At 36.3% G+C, this 20,681-nt stretch overlaps 1 protein-coding gene across 1 annotated transcript; it reads left to right on the forward strand.

Moving 5' to 3' along the window:
- The first annotated feature begins 4,690 nt into the window (after nucleotides 1-4,690).
- LOC103449632 (nuclear speckle RNA-binding protein B-like) lies at nucleotides 4,691-5,095 on the forward strand. The gene has a single exon (XM_008388964.4). The coding sequence runs from the start codon at nucleotides 4,691-4,693 to the stop codon at nucleotides 5,093-5,095; it is 405 nt and encodes a 134-aa protein (XP_008387186.1).
- The last annotated feature ends 15,586 nt before the right edge of the window (nucleotides 5,096-20,681 follow it).

The following is a 20,681-nucleotide window of genomic DNA, read 5'->3' on the forward strand; positions in this document are numbered from 1 at the left end:
GCCACCGGATCCTCCATTCTGATTTACCCGCCCGTTTTCTGATGGCGACTCCCACCGAGTCTCTCCTCTCCATCGCCAGGTCGGTCTCCACCAACTCCACCAAGAAACGGGTTCGGATCTTCCATGATGAAATTCCCGCCGTTCTCAGCAACTCTGAAATTGGTACTGAGTCTGTACTGCCGTTGATAGATATAATCTTTCAAACATTGTACATTACGATGATCGTGGGTCAAGGAAAGCTATTGATGACATCATTACAAAAGGTTTACAAGAGGTTTCCTTTATGAAAAGTTTTGCGGCAGCCCTTGTTCAGGTCATGGAAAAACAAACGAAGCTGCAATCACATGTTGGCTGTGATAGACTTCCCCAGTGGTCATGCCTTCTATTGAGTAAGAGTAAGTTTGCCACAGTCTCAAAGAATGCATTGTGGCCGTCGGTAAAATGGCGATTATGGCCGTCGTCACCCCGGAGAAAATAGTCGTCTCCAATTGAGGCGATTACCTTGTTGTGCTTTGGCGTGAAGAATGGCGTCGTTCGAGTGGGCCAAGGATAAGGCCCAGATTTGGGACACCGACGGCCAGGAAAGCCATGGGGAAACAGAGAACTTGAGTGCCATCTGCACTCTGCAAAAGTAAAAGCAAAAGTAAAGCAAAAAAAAAAAGAAAAGAAAAGCAGTGGGAACAGAAAAGCAAAAAGAAAAGGGAAAAAGAGAAGTGATCATGGATGGGCACGACCAAAGCAAGTGGGTTTGCAGGAAAAAGATACCTTACAAAACAAGGTGGACAGAGAATGAGCGGGGAGATCAAGAAAAGCAGAAAGCAAAAGTAAGGAATAAACACCCCACCACAATGATGTGGTTTACTTTCCTTATTTTTTAATGATGTAATTTATTTTTCTTATCTGTCGGAGATATCTGTATAAACCCCATCAAAGGGTAAAAAATAAAATTAAAAAAAAAACAAAAACGGGCAAGCCTAAAATAATGGGCTGCAATGTCATGTGGAGGGCGAATGCCCATATGCCTAAAAGAGCCAGACCCTCTATTATCACCAACCAGATGACCAAAAGTACGCTCAGTACCCCAAAATTATTCGGCAATCTGCTGCTATTACCACCAACCAGGTGATCAAAAGTACGTCCAGTACTCCAAAATTATTCGGCAACCTGCCGCTATTACCACCAACCAGGTGATGAAATGTACAACCTGTACTCTAATATCATTTAGCAACTAGCCATTCATGTCACCAACCAGGTGATGAAATGTACAACTCGTACTCTCCTTCAAGCCACAAACCAGGTGATCAAAAGTACGCCCAGTACTCCAAATTATACATGAGCATTACTCATGTCATTCATACAACATCTAACATTTTAAAATATTGGGTAAATTATTTTGCTTTTTTTAAGCATCTAACATTTTAAAATTTGAATAGTAGGTGCACTAAATCAAATAACATTTTTTTGTAGGTAAATTATTTTGCATGAATTTTTACGATATCAAGTTTTTTTTTTTGTTATATATGTGTGTGTGTGTGGGAAATTTACCTACATTTATATGTAAAATATAATTTGATTGACTAAAAAAGCACGTATTATTACATATATTAGGCATGTTTTATTGTTATCATATATTAGACAATTAATTTATTATTTATTATTTTTGTAAAATCATTAAATCTTCCTTACAATCCGTATAGAATTAATTGTGTACATTAAATGTAACATCCCACATCGCCCAGGGAGTGGATCTTATAAGTCTTATATGTATATTCACATCTCTACCTAGCACGAGGCCTTTTTGGAGCTCATTGGCTTCGGGTTCCATCGGAACTCCGAAGTTAAGCGAGTTCGCGCGAGAGCAATCCCATAATGGGTGATCCACTAGGAAGTTCTCATGTGAGTTCCCAGAAACAAAACCGTGAAGGTGTGGTCGGGGCCCAAAGCGAACAATATTGTATTACGGCGGAGTCGAGCCCGGGATGTGGTGGGGGCCCGGGCCGGGATGTGACATTAAACCTTCAAATAGGGGTATTTTAGGCACACAAAAAAATTTAATGTGTAAAGTCAAAATATAATTAATGAATTTTGTTGATGTGGAATCTAGTCAATGGGTTTTATTGGAGTAAAAAACTTTATTGGAGTAAAAAACTTAATTAGAGAGAGAGAGAGTGTGTGTGTGTGTGTGTGTGTGTGTGTGAGCTATTGAGAGCAGGACGGTGAGTCGATTGTCAAGAAGAATGAGAAGCAATTGATGAAATGAATCAAACGTTGGGATTCTGAAGTTCTGGATAACTTTTGAAAATTGAAGGGACGCCTCGTCCACGTACTGCATGTAGAGAGAGATTGTGATCGACGCTACAAATCCGTACTTACGTGTTCAACTCGTACGGTATAATAGAGGGATATTTGGAAAAATAATCAAAATTTGATCCAATATAGAATTATAGCCATACTTTTAAGTTTATCATAATTATAACAAAAAATTGATATGAAAGTATTAGTATACCTTTATACCCTTAAATGGTTGTGGTTGTATTAAGACTGCCTCCAAATCATAGAAAAATGGGTGTCCTGGGGTTTGAATGTAGATTCGCAAAGGCATGGTTAGGAGTCTATTGGTAGTTCTCACTTTGAATGCCATGGTTTGGAGTTGAGGTTGAGTGCGACGGTGGTCTTAGATCCCGTCAACAGTATTAATTTCAGACCTCATCGAAGTTGTTAAAGTCAAACCCAACCGGCATCGATCGTCTCCATTCTTTCCTTGAGGCATTGGGTCCAAAGGACCCAAGCAATTAAAATTAAAATTGCTTATGAAAATGAAAACTGATATATCAATCAATAATCATGGCAAGGTCGGTGCGGGAGGAAGGGATGGATAGGAGGCTTTGGAGCAATCAGAGATGCGGGAACATCTTCAACAGCTTGTTTTTTAGTTTTTTTTTTTTTTTTTGGAAAACCACATTTTAAACAAGGGTATATTAGTACTTTCATATTAACTTTTGGTTAAAATTATTAAAAATTTAAAATAGTGGCTATAATTATATTTGCGTTCAAAATTTTTGTTATTTTTCCAAATTTCTCTATAATGGACAACCGTACAATAATTATATAAGAGTAATTTTAGGTAAACAAAATTTTTTAAATTAGATTTGCAAATCAAATGATGTGGTTATAGATGATTGGATTAATAACAAAGTGTCAATTAACGTCCTTATTTGTTATTGGTGACATATTATTTTGTTTACAAATTTGGTTTTCCTACCATTACCCATCATATAATGATACAGTAGAGAATAAATTAGCATAAAATTCGTCATGAGAATTAAATTTCAGACCTACAAGTAAAGACAAATATTTTTTTTAAAGAAATTAAAGGTAAATATCATTAGATTGTATGAGGAGTGGCCGTACAATAATCAAATTTTAATCACTATTATAGGCATTATTAATTCCTAGGGTGGAGGGTAATGGAGAGATTTTTAGTGTACCGATAACATGACTAGGTACACAAATGTCACAAAACAATTAGTTGGATACTTGGATAAAAACCTTTCAATCAATTATTTTATAACACTTAGTGTATCGACCTATGTTTCCGGTACACTGAAAATATTCTTGAGGGTAATGAGGTAACGATAAGGAGGGGTCCGAAGTAATTAACAAAAACATATAGTAAACTAATGAATAAATATCTCACTGATTTCTTTTTATATAAAAACACTTGACGAAATTTTTTTAATCATAAAGAAAAAAAATATTATCCTAAATTCATTCTTTAATAATCTCGGGCTAAAATTTTAACTCAAAATTATTGAAGTAAAAAAAAAATCCTATTTCTAGGTTAAAATTTAAATTTTCAGAGTTAAATTTTTTATATTTTAACCTAAGAGTTGAAGAAGATCTTTAAATTAAAACTTAAGACTAAAATATTACATTTTTGTTGCATTAATCTTCCTTCCACACTCAATCTTCCCTTAGTTCTTCCCTGTTTCTCAACAAAAAATATTACATAACTTTTATTACAAGATAAAAGATAAAGACACAACAAGATCCAGTGTAAAAAGTCAGACGTCCCAAATTTTCAATTGCACGCCAAGAAGAGAAGTACATGATTGAATGACTGATCTGGACTGACTAGTATAATCGATGACTTTTTCATAGCCTGATGATCCGTGCTTTGTTTCTTCTGCTTTTTGAATAGTAAATTTATTCACATATGTCAATTAATACAACAACAACAACAAAACTTTTTCTCATTAAGTAGGATCGGCTATATGAATCCTAGAACATTAAGAATAATACAAGGTAGATCAAATTTTCAAATCAAATTATGTAAATTAAATGATGTGATTATTGATAATTGATTATTAATTTAGTGTCGATTCATATGTTTATTTCATATTAACGATACATCATTTAGTTTATAAATTTAATTTAAAATTTTGATCTCCATTATAATTCTTGGTTTCTAGGAAATCTGTAGAACGACAGCCGGCAAACAATACTGAATCAGCAAACATATTTTATCTCAAAACAGACCAATTCAATGATACAAATCAAGCCAAAAGAAAGCTACTAGTCACCAAATACAAAACCCATTCTTCCTTGAAACCAAGTATAAATATTGTTTTGCACATCTATAATTTTAACTACCACAGCGCTATCATATTCAAATTCGCTGTTTAATAAGATGACGAAGTCTTTGAAAAGGCATTTGGAGTTGCAGGGTCCAAGGCCAGCACCTCTTATGGTAAGCAAGAATTCACAGAAGGTGATGAAGAAGAAGCCAGTCATAGTCTATCTCATATCTCCCAAGATTATTCATGTCCAACCTGAAGAGTTTATGGGTTTGGTTCAACGGCTTACTGGGAATAATAATAATCAAGGTTGTCGAAAATCCAAGGTTAATAACATTAGGGCTGCTAATTCTCAGTCTTGTACTTCTGCTTCCACTACTTGTTTGATCGACCAAGAAGGTTTCGTGAGTGAGAGCCTACGGAAGCCCAACAATAATAGGGCAGATGAGTACTGCGATGATCGTGTACCTTTTGGAATACCTACTACAACAACCTCCAACTTTGCTGAAATCTTCTAGCAATATAACAGTATATGTATTTGTGTATTTGTCTGTAGAAATATTTACATATGTTAACATCAAAAGCATGTTATCCGGGTTACTTGAGTTCGAGAAAAGCTAGGTTTCATATATTAGTCCAGCTTTTAGCTTTGTATGCCAGAATTTATTAAGGTTATTTGATGGATATATATCATATAATCCATTTTTTTCATGTATGAGTTTTGCAGGATGTTTGATTTTTATTTTGGTTGAAATTATTTACATGAATAGCAGGCGGCAAGCTTTTCCTGGTGGTGGTTCATTTCTGATGAAGAATGACCATCTCAGTGAGAGCTGTATGATTATTTGTTTGCTGTTGTTGTTTCTTTCCTCGTCTTTCTCATTCAAGTTGTATAATTGGCTGTGTTATGAAATGAAATCATTCGTTATTGATCAAAAAATAAAACTTAGGACTTGTTTGTTATACTATTTGAATTTTTTTTATCATTTCTCAAAACATTTCTTGAAAACAATTTTTTTAAGACTCAAAAACTTGTTTGGTATGCGATTTAAAAATTTTAAATCTTACAACTTAAACTGGACAAAAAGATCCCAAAAGAGAGGGTCAAGGGAGAAAGAGGAGAGATAAGAAAAGAAAGTGAGACATGATTGGAGGAAAAAAAAAAAAAAAAAAAGAGGATCAGATGAGATAGAGAGAAAGATGAGTGAGAGAAAGAACCGAGAGAATGAAGAGAGTGAATTGGATGAGAGACAAAAAATGTAAAAAAAAAAAAGAAAAAAAAAAGAGAAGTGGAGATGGAAAGAAGAAAAGAGAGATATAGATTTGAAGTGAGAGGGGAGGAGGGATAGAATATAAATAAGCGCATTTAAGTTTATAAACTCACATTTTTTTTAGAGAATATACCATATTTTTTAGTTAGTCTTGAGTTCAGTTTTTGAAAATATGCCTACCAAACAAGTTTTTAAGGCCTAAAACTTGGAAATTGTTTTTTAGTTTAAAAAGTTGAATTCAAGTAGACTACCAAACAGGCTCTTAACATTTTGATTTAACCTTTTAGTTTATGATTTTCTTTTGCTAAGATAAGACCTGTCCCATATGTTATTTTTGTCTTTTTTTCTTTGTCGAAATGTTATTTTTGTCTTGATTAAACGATAAAGACTTGTACACTATAAGTACGTTTATATGTGCTTTTAAAATGACTGAAAACGTTTTTAGCGAAAATGTTTTTAGAATTAATCCTTAGTAAAAATGCAAATAAATTTTGGAAAAGCACTTAAAGTATTTCTTGGAAGAAGCGCATAACTGGTGCTTCTTGCAGAAAGCACTTCAAGTGCTGTTTAAACCTAAAAAGATTTGGGCAAAAGACTGTTTACTACCCTCATGTTTCATGTTTTTCAACATTTAGTACATCAATTTTTTTTTCATCTCAAAGTCATACCTAAAGTGTAAATTTTGGGACAATCTCATACATCCGTTAGTCAAACTGTTAAGTCAGCTGTTAACTGTGACGTGGCGCCTATATGGCCAATGACTGGGCGCCACGTGTCATCCACGTGGAAATTTTTAAAAAAATTATAAAATAATATATATATATATTATAAAATTAAAAAAAAAACCGAATCTGGGCATATTCGGAAGAAGAAGAAGAAGAAGAAGAAGAAGGAGAAGGAAGAAGGAGGAAGAAGAAGAAGAAGAAGAAGGAGAAGGAAAAAGGAAGAAGAAGAAGAAAAAAAGGAAAAACACTAGGCAGATTTGAAGAAGAAGAAGAAGAAGGAGGAGAATGAAGAATGAGAAAGAAGAAGGAAGGAGGAAGAAGAAAAAAAAACTGGGCAGATTCGAAGAAGAAGAAGAAGAAGGAGAAGGAAGAAGGAGGAAGAAGAAGGAAGGAGGAAGAAAAAAAAAACTGGGCAGATTCGAAGAAGAAGAAGGAGGAAGAAGAAGGAAGAAGAAGAAAAAAAAACTGGGCATATTCGAAGAGGAAGAAGAAGGAAGAAGAAGAAGAAGGAGAAGGAATGAGGGAGAAGAAGAAAAAAAAACTGGGCAGATTCAAAGAAGAAGAAGAAGAAGGAGAAGGAAAAAAAACAAAAAAAAAACTGGGCAGATTCGAAGAAGAAGAAGAAGGAGGAAGAAGAAGGAAGAAGAAGAAGAAGAAGGAGAAGGAAGGAGGAAGGAGGAAGAAGAAGAAAAAAAAAACTGGGCAGATTCGAAGAAGAAGAAGAAGAAGAAGAAAAAGGAAGAAGAAGAAAGAGGAAGAAGAAGAAGGAGGAAGAAGAAAAAAAAAATGGGTAGATTCGGAAGAAGGAGAAGGAAGGAGGAAGAAGAAGAAGGAGAAGGAAGGACGAAGAAGAAAGAAAGAAAAAAAAAAACGAATCTGCTACCCAGATTCAGAGGAAGAAGAAGGAAGAAGAAGAAGAAGGAAAAAAAAAACGTTTTTTTTAAATTTATTTATTTATTATTTTATAATATATATATATATTTTTAATTTCTACGTGGATGATACGTGGTGCCCAATCATTGTCCACATGGGCGCCACGTCACTGTTAACGGCAGACTTAACAGTTTGACTAACGGATGTATGAGATTATCCCAAAATTTACACTTTAGGTATGACTCTGAGACGAAAAAAAATTGATGTACTAAATGTTGAAAACCATGAAACATAAGGGTAGTAAACAGTTTTTTGCCCAAAAGATTTTCTTTAAAAGTGATTTCAATCATTTTAAAAGTACATCCAAATGAGCCTTATATTTGTTTAATTGAGAAAGTGATCGGTTTAAAGTCATTCGGATAGGAACATTGAGATAAATGTGTAGGTTCCTAATGAAGGTGACTCGGCATATTGATTGGATTCAAGAAACATAAGCTGCAATAATGCAAATTATCAATTAGACTTGAGGCATCGTGGTTGTCTAAGAGAATATTGTTAATTTTGATAATATAAGCCCCTAAAGTCCTATCATAAATTGTTTTCTACCCGATTCACAAATTGTTTTCTTATGTCTAAACCCCTAGGGTGTGTTTGTTGTACCAAACTATCTCGGATTGGACTAGTTTCAGGGACTAAGCTATACTGGCTTAGATTAGACTAAGCTGGACTAATTTAGTGAAACGTTTGGTGCAGTCTTGGACTAAAAAGCAGGATAACGAAAAACCATCACATTTATCACCCAAAAGACCAACAAAGCAATTCAGAACAAAAATCATACATTTTTTTGATATAAAATTATAAAATTTTCATTTAATAAATAATGATGTTATGAGCTACACATATGATATGGAGGCATCGAATGAAGTACAACGTTGTGTATACAAAATGTATATATACGTTCTATATGATTTCTATTATGCATACAAACTCAACTCAGGATCTTCTCCCTTATTCCAGTAACTAGTGGAGTGGTGCACTTGAGTCTGGACTATCAATATGTGTACTTAGCATATCGCATACGAAGAGAGCTTAACCTCATGGGCGAAGATAAGGACACGCCAACATTCCTCTATGCACCCAGCATGTGGAAATACACTTGAGGTGCCCACCCATCCAGCTGGTTTAGGAGAGCTAAGGACTGCTAGTAACAAATCGAAGCTGTGACAATTCCCACAAGACCTCCGCCGAAGACGTCCTGCCAATGATACAGTAATCATCACACGAGAGATTCCCACGAGAGCAGCACATAGTGATGGAAGAAATACAATGCAGAGCTTTGCGAAATAGCCTCTGTGATCAAACACTTTGATCTTCATGAACAAATGCCATGCAAGAAAACCAAGAACTGCAAATAAAACTGAACTATTTCAGCACAAGGAATCAAACAACAACAATTTTTTGCATTTATTTACATAAGTGAGATTAAATGAACAAGTGTAAAAAGCAATTGAAATAGAATCTGAGGGATATGAACGAGAAAGTACAACATACCAAAACAAACAACTGAACCTAGTGCACCAGGCTACTGCCATGGTAGCCATTGCAGAGTCATTGCAAAGTAGACACATAGACAAACAATTAATGAATTTGGCTCCAAGTTTTCAAATTTTATTTATTAATAATTTACGAAAAACAACACCCAAACTTCAAAGCTCTGCATCTGCATCTCAATTCTTTGTCCTTTATACTAGTTTTCTAATCAAAAGCCTTGCATCTACATCCAAAGCCTTGCATATACATCAAATTGTGGGCGTGATAGGAATAGACAAGAGCACCACATGCTGAGGCACACAATTCTTTATCCTTAATACTAATTTTCTAATCAAAATTTGCACCATAATTATCATTTTACTTTCCTCATATAACACCTAATTAATGATATTAATATGAACAAATGTGCAGCCCCATGCACCAGGCGACTGCCATTACAGAGTCATTGCAAAGTACAGAGACAAACAATTTGAACACCGCTAATAACCCATCAGCCTCGGACCACTTAGCCACTACTGATTTATGAAATTCAACCCAAATCAAAACACTCAAACCACAAAATTCAAGAAAACTAATATTATCTACAAAACTAATAATCTTCGATGTAAAAATTCCAAATTTTCACAGTATTCAAACCCAAAACAACGAATCGATGAAAATCCAGTAATAAATTAACGATTTGAAACAAAATCAAAGAAATAAACCGTCAGATTTGAAATTTACCAGACCAAGAGTAGATGATGACGAGCAGGATATGAGGGTGAGCAGTACGAGGATGACAGAGCGAGAAGATGAGCAAGAAGACAAGGACGAGCGACGATTCTCTCTCAACGACAGGCTTAGGTAGTCCTGTGGTATTTGGGGGTCCTCGCTAAGAACTCCTAGCGAAGGAGATAGTCGGAGCAAGTGAAGGCTAATCTCATTAAACTTAGTCCATTTGCCTACCAAACATGGGACTACAATCACTACACTAATAATTAGTGTAGTCTAGTCTAATGAAATTTAAGGGGTGATTGTTTAGCTTCACTAGGTTTCACTAGACTAGACTAGATTAACTGTTAGTGTAGTCTGTTGTTTGTTTCCGGACCAGACTAATTTTAATGGGATTAGCCCAGACTCACCTTCACTAGCGACCTCGCTAGCCAGTCTTAGCTTGTCTCAGCGAAAACCATGGGACTGGCTAAAAATTTATTCTTCCTGCTCAAATCACCTCATCGACTTCGATTTCGAAGGCACAAGCTTTGGGCGTGGCTTCATCTCCAACGATGAACTCGTCAATCGCTTTATCTTTGATGATGACCTCATCGATTGGGTCATCTCCGTCATCTTCTTCTTCTTCACTACTTCACAATCGCCATGGCTATGACTTTGAAGATGTTGATTTGGCTTTGGCTTTGGCTTGCCTTGCCTCCTCGTCGAATGGGTCATTTCTATCATGGTTGCTTCGTAATCTCCGTATCTTCTTCTGTATGACTTTTTTATATTAGAGAAATTAGGGATTCGTCTTGTAGCCGAGAGAGGGGTCTGTCTTGCAAATTGGGGATTCGTCTTGCAGTGAGAGAGGGGAGATTCATCGTGCAAATTTACGATTCGTCTTGCAGTGAGAGAGGGGAGATTCATCATGCAAATTGGGGATTCTTACTGATTCATCTTTGTACCATTTCATGGATCTACAAGCAACAAGTTAAGAGGAAAAAACAGAAAGAGCAAAAATTATTATTATTATTTTTTAATTCATTGAATTGAGAAGATGACGGAGATGGTATTTAAACTTAGTTATCTTCCTGATTCATCTTGTTATGCCATTTCATGGATGCAAGCAACAAGTTTGATTTTTTGGTGTCTGAAATGTTGATTATTGATAAGCTCATATTTATATATATTTTACATCAAATTCACTTGTCTTTTCTTAGTTAGTTCCTTATATTTTTGAGCTATTTACTTTGTTTTTGTGTTTTGTGGGATTTGTCAAGCAAAGAAAGGAAAAATAGCACAAGTGGGATTTTAAGTAACAAATTCGTCAAAACTGCATGTGCAGATCAGCTGACTTTGGAAGCAATTTGCGAACAACTCAAAATGAATTAGAGAGTGAGCCTTATATTCTTGGAAAGCTACGGATGTCTATTTTCTGGGGCATTTCACATATTGTTAATATCATTTGTCTAGAAGAAGTTATGGTCATTTTAACACTGAAATGTTACCAAGAGGCTAAGCAATTTGTAACTGCAATGAAAGCAATAAACACAATAAATCTAGCAGCAAAAACTGATGCAACCAAGAACAAGTTAGTTGACACTTATTCAAATATAAAAGGGAATGGAATTAAAGATGAGGATTAAGATGGAGTAATTAGCATAAAGGCTACCCAAAGAGTTACAATTGTTTTACCATTTCCTCTCACTTATTGTCATCAGTAAATGGCTATTAATGGGTGAGTTAAGGAGAAGAAAATGATGCAGCAAAAATTGGTTTAAAAGTAGTGTTGGGGAAGGAAGGAAGGAAGGAGGATGCCTCAGTCGATTTCTTTCGGTTCTATCTTCTCAAACTCATGTCTATCTTTTGTTTTTATTTAAGGATTGTGTGTAACTAAATTTTTAGTAGTTAGGGGCTGTTTTGAAGCCCCGAATATGATTGCAAGTTTGTTATGACATTTCGTTTGAATTACTTTTATGAATGGATGAAAATTGGTCCATTACTTATGTCAGTGATGAATTCTTTATTTGTTTTCTATGGATGCATACTTAGTAAGCGTATCTAGGATTCTAATGCTATGAATATGTGTGTGCCTGCCCTTACTGAATGAGGACCTACATATGTTCTAGAGTAGTACTTGTTAATTGCAATTAACATGTGAACTAATTTCTAGGATAAGTAAGACAATGCTAGTATTTACGATGCCCTGTGATGACTCAAACTTTTTCGTTCTTAATGATTTCTACTTGTTAAATCAGTGAACACGCCATTCTAGATTGCATGCTAGGAACAAAGTTAAGTTGAAAACGTCATTCTCTTAACATACTACATAAAAAAGAGTAATAGGTTGAGTTCTAACATTGAGCCAACTTGAGCATCTTTATTCGGAAATAAAAGGAATTTGAATGAAACATAACATGTTTGCATGATTATTTGGTAGTGGATAGCATTTCCCCTAACTCGTTTTTCTTAATTTGTGAACTATTTAAAATTTGTTTCTGTCCTGTTTTTGTTCGATTTAATTTAAATAGAAAATCAACTCCCAAAATCCCCAATATTTGTGTGAGTGTAACTCTGTGTGTCTAGCGTCTTCATATAAAATTTCGTAGACTTTAGATAAGTGTAAGTTGGTCTAATAATTATTTTCCGGTGGCTGGTTAGTATGGACAACAGTCCAGTTTTTGTGACATTTTAAGTAGTTAGATAAAACAATCTTCTGCAGGAAAGACCCTTATTTTCATATGCTACAATTGACAAATCTTAGCTTTAATAAGGAAAATCAAAAGGACATTTGTGTGCTACTTTGTGGTGTGCTTTTAATCCTATCAAATAATTTTAGGATCTGGGTTCTCTGAAATAAGTGTGATGTGGGTTTTCTGAAATAAGTATGATTGTTGGCTTGGAAGTTCATGAGTTCAATCAAAAGTTTTTATAACTAGTAATTAAAAATAAATATTAGTCTTAGCTAGTCTAATACTGCACCAAACGTTTTACAATTCTAGTATTGCTTAGTCCATGCCAAGCCAATCCAACTTAATCCCTCAAGCTAATCCAGTCCGAAATAGTATGGTGCAACAAACACACCAGTGAGCCCAAACAAACACCCCCCCTAAAGTCCTATCATAAAAAAAATGTGCAAGGTCGAATAGTAATGGAGCTTCTATGTCTATGTGTATTCCACTAAACAATATGCAAAAAAACTCTAAAGAGGATAGACCGTTATTCACTTTTATGGATTCTTAAAGTGTGTTTTTCTTTTTATGCCTCGTCTCTTGTGAGATAGACTCTAAAGTGTTTTCTTAGAGGGATTTGGATCCTCTCCGGATCCACTTGATTTGAGCATGCGGATCAAGTGATCCGAGCTGGCAAAATTTGATTCAACGATTATAAACATGAGACATCTCTAAAAGTTATAATAATTGTAGCCGTTAGATTAAATTTGGACGATCCAGATCACTTGATCTGCGGGCTCATATCTTTTGGATTCGGAGAGGATCCAAATACTTCTTAGAGCATCCTACCGTTAATTTTGAGGATTTATTTATGGACTATAAGAGAATATACGGGTCCCTAAAAGAATATTGTCTGCATGAGAGGTCTTTAGGCCATATCTCCGATGGAGAGGGCCAAATGTCTGAAAGCCAAAAATTACCTAATTTTGTCCAAAAACTCATCTCCAACCTAAGGTTGGGCTATAATTCTATGGAGCTTAACATACTGTTATTGGCCAAAGGGGCATCAGGCTGGCTAAATGTAGCTCCCCTCTTAGCTCTTTTTTTGGGGCTTAACTCCTCAGTTACAAGAATTAATTCAAAGTCAACGGTTAGATTTGAAAACATTCAAAGGTAGTTTAATTAAATTAAATAAATTTAAAGTATAAACTTAAAACCAATAAATTATTGAGGGGCTATATTTAGCCCATTCGGTTGGAAATGATATATGAGTATGTTCTTACACTGATCATTTAAAAGTAATATTTTGTAAGACTATAATTTTATACGGGACTATATTTAGCCATTTGGTTGGAGAGGGCCTGAATATTATAATCTCTAAATGTATGGACTAAAATATTAAAAATCATTGTTCGTTTCTTTAAAGTATTGTGGCCATTGATAAAAGGAAAAATTAGGTTCTCATCCCTATTTTTCCTACTCCATTGATTAAAACCTTATCTTTTTCAATTTTTGATCAAGATTCTTAGATTTCAATAAATGTCATTAATTATTTCAATAACAAAATATTTTTTTATTTCCAAATATATTCATTTATTAATAGAAACGTTACATTTTGTATATTTATATTTATGGTTAAAGTTTTTATCATATATTTTTATTTTTAGTTTGTACTCATTTTTAATTTGCAAGCCTTATTTTAATTGGTACCATTTTTCTTTTTAGTTTTAATTTGTACCCATATATTAGTTCTTTTTTTAGCCCATATTTTTTAAATTTTATTTGTATTTGTATTTGTACCCATATTTTTTTTATTTATTTGTACCCATTTTTAATTTTGCTAAATGTACCCATGCTAATTATATGTATTTATTTTATGTTTTAAAATATATAATTAGTTTTTTTTTATAATATGTTAATAATTATGGTTACTGTTGTGGTCTATTTTATCTGACAATGAGAGAGAGGGCCAGCGGCATGGAGAAGAGAGAGAGAGAGATGTGTTTGTAGAATTGTAGAGGAACATGTATGTTGTTATCCCTCATACATTGTGCCTTTATTTATAGTAATATAAGGCGAGAAGATATTCCTTCATCCCCAAGGAATACAAGATACAATAGGAAATGATAACTAGAATCAAATCTAATCTAGAATTTACACAATCACACTTAAACTAGGAATGTTTACAACTCTCCCCTTTGAGTATGTAAAGACTCAAGGTAGATTTAACATCATGCAGAAGTTGAGGAAGTTGACTCATTGGCACTGATCCTAAGGAACAACGTTTATTCTCAATAAGGTAGGAACTTGCATAAGTAGTAAGTCTCACTAAAAAAACCCTAAGGCTATGACAAAAACCCGAGTAGGGACAAAATCCATAGTCTAAGGAAAAATGCGTGAGAAATGCAAAGTCAAAAGAAACGTCTACGAGACATCATCAGAGATATGACCAGCCCAAGGTGGGTGCCTCGTTAAAACCTAGTTAGGTAGCAAAAACCTAATTGGAAAAATGCTCCTAATCGTAGGGAAAAAGAGTACATTAAGATCAAGCAAGTATCTATAGGATACTCCCTCCGAGTTTGACATAATTCCAAAGAGAAATAGCAAATTTACAACTCATAAAGTTTACGCATACCAATTTTCATGAACAAGCTTCTGAAACGTCGTCTTCGGTAGTGATTTGGTGAAGAGGTCGGCCAGATTGCCTTATGAACGGATTTGCGTAACTTCAATCTTCTGATGCTTTTGTTGTTGATGTAAAAAGAAAAACTTCGGTGCAATGTGCTTGGTGTTGTCTCATTTGATGTAACCCTTCTTGAGCTGTTCGATGCCAGCTGCGTTGTCTTCAAAGATCGTCGTTAGGACATCAACGGTGGCATAAAGATCACAGGAGCTTCGAACATGGCCCACTACTGTTCTCAACCAAGCATTCCTGAGTTGCTTCATATAAGGTGAGAATTTCAGCATGGTTAGACGAAGTGGTAACTAAGGTCTGTTTAGTTGACCTCCAAGAGATTGTGGTGCCTCAAATAAGTATCCTGCGTCGGCATAACCAACAAGGTGAGAATCGACTCGATGAGCATAGGGTGCGGAATCATTCGAGGATTCATAGGGATAGAACAAGCCCAAATCCGTAGTACCTTTAAGGTAACGGAAGATGTCTTTCACGTCAGTCCAGTGTCTGCGTGTTGATGCCTTATTGTATCTTGCTAAAATATTAACAACGAAAGAGATGTCGAGTCTAGTGCATTGAGCTAAGTACAATAAAGCGTCTATTGCACTTAGATAAGGAACTTTAGATTCCAAAATCTCTTCATCATCCTCAATCGGATGGAAGAGATCTCGTTTTGCATCTAACGAACGAATAACCATAGGAGTACTCGAAGGCTTCACTTTATCCTCATTAAAGCGTCACAATACCTTCTGGGTGTAGTTCGATTGATGTACTAGGATTCCATCTGAACAATGCTCTATCTCGAGATCGAGACAGTATCAAGTCCTACCTAGATCTTTCATCTCAAATTCTGACTTCTTAATGAACACACAAGGGCATAGTTCATTTTCACATATCCCTGACTAGTTAAATACTCACTTAGAAGGTTATACCACATTCTTCCAGATTGTTTCAAACCGTAGAGTGAACTCCTTAGCCGAATTGAGAGCGTGTTCCGGGGTTTGGAAATATTTGAACCAGTCAATGTAAGTCATTCGGGAACTTTCATATAGATTTCTGTATCAAGATCCCCATAGAGATATGTGGTTACTACGTCCATCAGCTGCACATCCAGTTTTTCGGAAACTACCAAACTGATAAGGTAGCGAAAAGTAATCACATACATAACGGGTGAATAAGTTTTGTCATAGTCAATCCCGGGGCGTTGTGAGAAGCCTTGTGCAACAACACGAGCTTTGTAATGCATAATTTTGTTCTCCTCATTACACTTCCGAACGAAAACCCACTTGTAACCAACAAGCTTCACATGTAGAGAAGTATGAGCTACATGTCCAAACACCTTACATTTCGCAAGCGAATCGAGTTCAACTTGGATTGCTTGTTTTCAGTTTGACCAATAAGTTCTATGTCGACATTCATCAATGGAACGTGGTTCAATGTCATCGCTCAACATGATCTCAGTAACTACTGCAAATGCTAATGCATCATTGACAATCATCTCATTTCTATGCCACACATCATCTAAGCTAGCATAATAGATTGAAATCTCACGATTCTTGGGAGGAGGATTCGTCTCTTCAAGGACGTTTCCATAATCTAGAATTTCCTCATGAGTTTGGTAGAATGAGTAAGCGATAGTCGGATTCACGGTAGGTTCTTCAGGACCTTAGGCCATGGTTTTCCTATTCCGAGGGTGTGAATCCTTTGAACCAAGAGGGTCTGCCATGCTTTTTTGTAGGGGCATATGATTGGCTAGCTGTTAATATATGTGGATCACCAAGATTGGCGTCCCGGGCTTCTAGGAGGGTAATTCGTCGTACATTTGTTACATTCATCTTTGCAGGCGTATTTGCCGCTAAAATATGTATCTTGTCATGTGCGCTAGATCGGTGAAAGCATCTGGCATGCTCTGAAGATCTAATATGCGTTGCACTTCAGTTTCAGACTGAGCAATGCGGGGATCTAAATAAGACAAAATGGGAGTCATCCACAATAATTCGTGTCGTTCTTCAAGAATAGTAACTTTCTTATCTCCCCCTAACGATGAGAAGACTGTCTCATAGAAATGACAATCCACGAAATGAGCAGTAAACAAATTGCTTGTCAATGGTTCTAAGTAACGAATAATCGAAGGAGAATCATATCCGACATAGATTCCTATCCTTCGTTGAGGCCCTATTTTTGTACGTAAGGGCGACGAGATCGGCACATATACCTCACACCTAAATACGCGCAGATGTGATATGTCGGGTTTGTATCCAATAACTAATTGAAAGACACTAAATGGTTATGTCGCAACAAGCCTTAGGCTGACCAACTTTGCTGCTTTCAATATTGCATGGCCCCAAGCAGCGATCGAGAGCTTAGTACGTATGACCAACGATCAAACAATCATTTGTAAGCGCTTAATGAAAGCCTCTGCCAGGTCGTTCTGGGTGTGAACATGGGGGTACATGATGTTCAACTTCAACCCCAACAGACATGCAATAGTCATCAAAAGTTTTAGATGTGAATTCTCTAGCATTATCCAATCAAATAGATTTGATCAGATAATTAAGGTGGTGAGCCTCGAGCTTGATAACTTGAGCCAACATTTTAGAGAATGCAGTGTTCCTTGTGGACAACAAGCACATGTGTAACCAACGTGTGGAAGCATCAACTAAAACCATAAAGTATCTAAATGGTCCGCATGGAGGGTGAATCGGTCCACAATGTCCCCCTGAATCCGTTGTAGAAAAATGGAAGGATTCGAACGAATCTTGTCATAAGAAGGCTTACTAATAAGCTTTCCCATCGAACATGTTTGTGCGATTCCTTGGATCGAACCTAAACTTTAAGTTAATGGATGCCCTTTTGAAGATTTGAGGATACGGCGCATCGCTAATCGCCAGGATGTCCCAAATGAAAATACCAAAGTGTAATTTTGTGCGCAGTCCCATTAGTAGGGCCGGCCACATAGTGGCATTCTATGGGGTGTATGGTCGTAGTATATAGACCACTCGGGCTACGCTTCATCATCTATAGAATATGCTTCTAGCCATATTCGTAGGAAGTTATGCACAAAAATTCAACTTCGTTTTCTATGTGGGTTTCAACATGGTAATTGTTATCTCTAATGTCCTTGAAACTTAATAACGTTCTTTCGGAATGGGGAGAATATAGTGCATCAGAAATGCTCAAGATTGTACCATTAGACAACATTATACGTGTCTTACCGTATCCTTCAATTAGGTTGGATGGGCTTGCGAGGGTTGTCAGAGATGCATTTTTAGGTATGAAGTTAGTGAAATAGATGCGTTCACGCAAATCAGTGTGCGTGGTTGCACTATCTGCCAGACAACTAACTTTCCCATTAGTCATACCTAGAATGAAAAATTAATTTGAATCGGTCACATGCATAAAAGTTTATAAAAACAAATATCAATTCAAAATAATTTTGTTTATCCAAGGATTAAAAACTTAATATCCAAAACAAATCACGAACTAATAATCCAAACATAAAGGAAAATTGTTCAAAAATCTACCAAAAACAAAGGAAGGGTTCGGCCACTAGGTGGAATTCAGCCCCAGTTGTCTTATTTCAACTAAAAATAAGTCTATGTCTAAGATTCTAATCTTCCATAGGGGTGGTATCCTCTTGAAAATCAGAAACATCTATCTTTGTAGTCTCCGATTCGTCCACTTACATGAACTTTTATTCAAACTTCTTAGACAAGAATGATATTCATCTACAACCTTCTTGGGAGCTCGGCAAACACGGGACCAATGGTCCTTTGAACCATAGCGATAACACATGTCCGCATCCATGGTTTCAGGTGCTTTGCCCTTATTCTTGAAGTTTGGGGCCTTGAGAGTGAGGTTTGGGCGCTTCTAGGCTTTGTTTCCTCCCTTAGATGGGCTTTCACTCTGTTGATCTTGGTGGGATGGCTTCTGACCGCCCCTACCACACTTCTTTTGGCGTTTTGGGTGTTGGTTGGTGCTATAATGTGCTTCAGGCACAACAGTCGCCCCAGTAGGTCGAGCTTGATGATTCTTCATCAATAGCTGGTTCTGCTTTTCAGCGAGAAGTAAAGCAGAGATCAAATCCTATAACTTGGTGAACTTCTGAGCTCTATATTGTTGCTGCAGGACAATATTAGAACCAGAGAAGGTCGAATAAGTCATCTTCAGGAGATCCTTTTCGGTCAAAGTTTCATTGCAAAACTTGAGAAGTGATCGGATTCCACAAACTTCATAATTATATTCATTCACAAACTTAAAGTCTTGGAAGCGCAGGTGCTGTCAGTCGTGTCTTGCTTCAAGCAAGAATACGTCCTTTTGGTGATCAAAACGATCAGCCAAAGTGACCTATAATGCACATGGATCCTCATCAGCAAGATATTCAGTTTGCAGAGCGTTGTGAATATGTCTTCGAATGAAGATCATAGCAGTGGGTTTTTCTGCTTCACCAACATGCTTGTTCATTGTTTCTTCAATGGCAGGACGCAAGTTCTTTGTAGTGAGGTTGAGCTTCACATCTTGGACCCATTTGAGGTAGTTCCTTCCAGAGACCTCCAAAGCAGTAAAGTCAAGTTTATTCAAATTCGACATGTTCATATCACAAAATAGATGGACAAGATATGTTTAGTGTAATGGAGAAAAAATCAATCCATTTACGTATGAGTAGAACATACAGGTTCTAATAGACATGATTTGGTTAATTTTGCATGAAAAAACTTCGGGTTATCATGGGTGATATTTTTAAATGAAAAATTTTAGGTTTTCAAACAAGACATATTTATATGAAACTTTAGGTTCATATGTTCCTGCAGGCAAACACAAATATATATGCAAACAAATATGCAAAAATATAAGATTTACGTTTACATCTATAATTGAATTTTAATTATTTGGACTTCGGGCCAAATTAAAGTGTGGGTGAAAAAATATAAAACCCATTGGGCCTAAAATAATTAGGCAAATAAAATTCGGGGCCCAAAAGAAATGTATAAGCCCATGGGTGGCTTAATAAAATGGGTTTTGTGCTTCCTAGACCCCAAAATTGGGCTAGGGGTCTCAGGTGTAGGCTGTAAGCCTACGGGGAGAGGTGCCAACGGTATGGGGCGCTATAAGTGACACCAAAAGTCAATATATATATATATATATATTTTTTATGCGAGTCGAGAGATGGAGCCCAATAAGGCTCGGGTCATACATCCTAGCCATGCTGGGTGTGCGCTGTCGGGGAAGAACCAGGTTTGGTTGACGGCGCAATGTCAGGCAGTTGGCATTGGGAAAATGATGCTTGGGACGAGTCCGTGGGTCATCAAAGACCTCAAATATGAACGGAGATTTGAAAAAAAAAAAATCTCGACATTCATTGTAAAACCTTAGAATTTCGAATTGAGTTTTCAAAAAAAAAAAAAACGATGAGGCTCAATTGAATCTCGGTCAATTTGTGTCGGTGACGAGCTTCAGGTTGTCGAACATGGTGACCTGAGGTGTGAGGATGGGCTATAGGCCATCCTGCGATGGTGGAGACACCGTGGTGGGCGTCAGGGTGTGCTGGGTTTCAACTTGGAGCCCACTGCTCCGGCTTGGGAACTCGATACAAGCTGCAGGCATGGCGAAGGAATGGGCTGGGCCATCGCAGGCTGCTGGCTTGG

This window comes from Malus domestica, chromosome 14 (assembly GCF_042453785.1).
Source record: "Malus domestica chromosome 14, GDT2T_hap1".
In the NCBI taxonomy this organism is placed as follows: Eukaryota; Viridiplantae; Streptophyta; class Magnoliopsida; order Rosales; family Rosaceae; genus Malus; species Malus domestica.

Excerpts from the sequence above, each read along its gene's own strand:
- LOC103449632 (XM_008388964.4), top strand. The coding sequence starts at position 4,691 with ATGACGAAGTCTTTGAAAAGGCATTTGGAGTTGCAGGGTCCAAGGCCA.